The sequence below is a fragment of the Ipomoea nil genome, unplaced genomic scaffold (genome assembly GCF_001879475.1).
Source record: "Ipomoea nil cultivar Tokyo-kokei standard unplaced genomic scaffold, Asagao_1.1 scaffold0261, whole genome shotgun sequence".
NCBI lineage: Eukaryota > Viridiplantae > Streptophyta > Magnoliopsida > Solanales > Convolvulaceae > Ipomoea > Ipomoea nil.
In genome coordinates, this window is record NW_017616689.1 from 531,387 (window position 1) to 535,000 (window position 3,614).

The 3,614-nt window shown below is 30.9% G+C and overlaps 1 protein-coding gene across 5 annotated transcripts in view; it reads left to right on the forward strand.

The window, feature by feature from the left end:
• The first annotated feature begins 249 nt into the window (after positions 1-249).
• LOC109147337 (serine carboxypeptidase-like 2) overlaps positions 250-3,614 on the forward strand; it is a 3,404-nt gene continuing 39 nt past the window's right edge. Inside the window, exons 1-7 of one of the 5 annotated variants that reach the window (XM_019295007.1) lie at positions 1,779-1,948; positions 2,301-2,383; positions 2,478-2,591; positions 2,689-2,760; positions 2,961-2,966; positions 3,032-3,152; positions 3,232-3,614. The exon at positions 3,232-3,614 is cut by the window's right edge and continues 39 nt beyond it. In XM_019295007.1, coding sequence (XP_019150552.1) covers positions 1,942-1,948; positions 2,301-2,383; positions 2,478-2,591; positions 2,689-2,760; positions 2,961-2,966; positions 3,032-3,037 — 288 coding nt within the window. In that variant the 5' untranslated portion in view covers positions 1,779-1,941 and the 3' untranslated portion in view covers positions 3,038-3,152; positions 3,232-3,614. Of the gene's footprint in view, positions 326-1,776; positions 1,949-2,168; positions 2,206-2,300; positions 2,384-2,477; positions 2,592-2,688; positions 2,816-2,960; positions 2,967-3,031; positions 3,153-3,231 lie in introns of those variants that run through there. The other 4 variants (XR_002048633.1, XM_019295012.1, XR_002048636.1 and 1 more) reach the window with 4 other exon arrangements.

Here is a 3,614-nt window from a genome sequence, read left to right on the forward strand (position 1 = left end):
ATTGTACTTTGAGCTTTTGTAATAGTACAATGCCAACTGCAAATCCTAATATAACCTTTTTTTTTTTGAATGCAAATCCTAATATAACCTAATCCTTCTTAATTTTACCAAATTTACACTGTCAAATTTAACGCTTCTGTCAAACAAAGGTGCGTGGTGGCAAAATTGAAATTTACGTGAAATTGAAAGGCAATTACGAGCGACTATTAATGACAATCCAGCGGAGAAGCACATCAAAGAAATTACGAGCGGCGATTAAGGACAATTCCTTTGGCGGCAAAAGAATTCTCTTCCGGCGGTGGCAGTTCGACCAGCGACGATGGAGGTGTGGTTTAGCAACAATTTATTCTTCCTGGTTCCTTTTTTCAATTTAATTCAAACTGCATCTTGTTTAATTGAGGTTTTATCTGGTTAGAATTCTTTAATCACAGTGCTCTTCCTGGTTCCTTTTTTTCAATTTAATTCAAACTGCATCTTGTTTAATTACAATTCTTATGATTACAATTTAATTCAAACTGCATCTTGTTTAATTGAGGTAATTACAATTCTTTAATCACAGTACTTAATATTAAGTATTTTGCTAATTACAGTGCTTAAAAATTAGCAAGTTGTTAATTGCAGTGATTAGTTAAACTGCATCTTGTTTAATTTTTATTGTTCATGGTTCCTTTTTTCAATTTAATTCAAACTGCATCTTGTTTAATTGAGGTTTTATCGGGTTAGAATTATTTAATCACAGTGCTCTTCCTGGTTCCTTTTTTCAATTTAATTCAAACTGCATCTTGTTTAATTACAATTCTTGTAATTACAATTTAATTCAAACTGCATCTTGTTTAATTACAATTCTTTAATCACAGTGCTTAATGTTAAGTATTTTACTAATTATAGTGCTTAAAAATTAGCAAGTTGTTAATTGCAGTGGTTAGTTAAACTACATCTTGTTTAATTGAGGTAATTACAATTCTTTAATCACAGTGCTTAATGCTGAGTATTTTGCTAATTATAGTGCTTCTTTGTCCTTTGGTTTTTACTGATTGCCATTTGCTATGAACTAAATGAGCACACCAATAATGCTGTTTTTGTCTCCTGTTTTCTGGTATATTGAGATGAAATGAACTTTTATCATTTAAGTTTTAGGTGTTGAGTAGTAGATATGCCAAATGGAAGTGAAAACAGATTCATAACAAGTTTAGTTAATAGGCCAAATGAAGGGTAATTACGATTCATTAAGACTAAAATATCATCCACAATCTAAAAACACCAGAAAAGTTCAGTTCTCTGATTGCTGCTGAATCAATATTTTTCAAAGAATCCAATTGATATGATCATGATACAAAAAAGTTTAATATATGAAATACTATACAACTACCATATAATTAATCATAAAAAAAATAATATTTACAACAAAATATTTCAAATAATATTAGGATCCAGTCGTGAGGAGAGGAATTGAAAACATAGGGAATGAGTTTTTCTCTCTCTCATTTTTATATAAATACTTTAACAAATTAAGAAACACTAATTTATAAATACACATTGGGCATTGGTCTAATCACACAAAGCGTGTGTCATATCAAATTCCCATGTTCTTCCTGTGACGAAACATTCCCATTTTTCCTCTATTTGGCAGAGCATTGTTCAGTGGAGTTATGATGGGAGTTTATCTGCTTATGATCTTTCAGTGCAAGTGATTGCGTGTATGTGCATATAAAATTTTAATATCTTGTATTGTATAAAGAAGTGTACATGTACCATTTGACATGCATAAATTTTATATAGTACTACTACTACTACATCATGCTGCATATCACTGTTAGAATCAAATTCTCTAGGAAGGTATTCTGTGCTCCAATTGTGTCAAGGACTTTGTTTTCCTAGCATCTCTTTAGTATAAGGCCTCAAGACTATCTTAAGTAATGAAAGGCTGACATGATACTTTGAATGCAAGGTTATTATTAAATATATAGTTCTTGTAGTTCAGTAAATATTATTGAGTATTATATGTCTTGTACAATTTCTTTGTATTGCTTAGATTCCTTTCCTTTTCTGGGGTCCAATTATAAATCTTAATTTAAAATGCTTTGATTGGGAATTTTTTCAACCTCTAGGTAATTGTATAGCTCCTTCATCTCATTCACTTTTTATTGTTTGAATACATGATTTATACCAGGTAGTTTCACAAAATTTGGCATTTGATTTGATCGAGTACGTTTTAGTATTTGAATATTAATTTTGTAAAGTTAAATCATTTGAGCTATCCCTGTCTGCTTAATTTCACAATCTGCTGCTCTGCTATGCAGTCCAAGCAACATGCCATGGACATTACATCGATGAACATCCACGAAATGCTGCATGTCAATATAATCTTGAAAGAGTATCAACGGTTAGTTTTTTCTTATAAATGAATATCAAATTTGTCTTCAATGATCCATATGAATGATTTACAATTACAACTGTTGGTGTGGTTTTGTGTGTAGTGTACTGAAAAGATTAATCAGGCGCAAATTTTAGAACGGGTGTGCAGCGATGAAAGTTTACTGACTCTAGATGTGAGTTCTGTTGGTGAAAATTTACCACAACACTGGTGCAGAGTAAGTATCTAACCCAATATAATATACTTTCATTCTATAATATCTATCTTATGCTTTCTTATTTTGTGGTAATTAAGTTGTACATTCACATATGTAGGAAAATAATTATTTACTCTCCTCCACCTGGGCAAATAACAAAGTTGTCCAGAAAGCACTTCACGTGTATGAGGTATGTCTAGCAAGTACAAGGGATATATATTAACCATGCATCAATAAAAACGAAGCAAAAGAAAAGTTTACAGTGATGATGATATATATTAATTCAATATTTTATATTTAACATTAACATTCATTTTTTTTTACTCATGACAATTATTATACACAGTTTTTTTTTTTTTTTTTTTTTTTTTTTTTTTTTTTTTTTGTTAGAAGGAGGTCAGTATCAATTTAATCATTACACAAACATAATACAACAATGCTAATCTAAAAACACATAATAGGTGTAAACTGGATGTGGAAATTACTGATGGAAGTGGATGCCTTGTTGCATCTGTGTTTGGGAAATGTGTTGAACAACTATTACTCTTAACGAGCAAACAAGTTATGCAATTGGAACAACAGGTATTCCTCCTTTACCACCCACAACCACTCATGTTTTACAGTAAATTAACCTATGACTAACTACATAAACATCTTGCAGGCTCAACAGCTACGATTTCAACATATCAATAACCGCTTACAAGATGAAGAATATATAATACAATTGAGGTCTCAATCCTACACACAACAAGGCTTACATGGTATCATATACCATAACATCATTGCACGATTCCTTGTCATTCACTACCACGAGTAAACAACATGCAATAAACACACAACCAGCAAAAAAGAAACTCAACTTCACTAAAGATGGAGAATAAGAAGACAATTCCGAGCCTCAACAAACGCGTACTAAGAAAAATTAATTTACTCTGCTCAAATTACTACTCTTTTCATTATAGATAGTCAGCTTTAGTTAGTGGTTTATTTGTTTTTACTTACTTTAATTCTATTTTAGCTATTTCGAATTTCTTTATCTTTTAT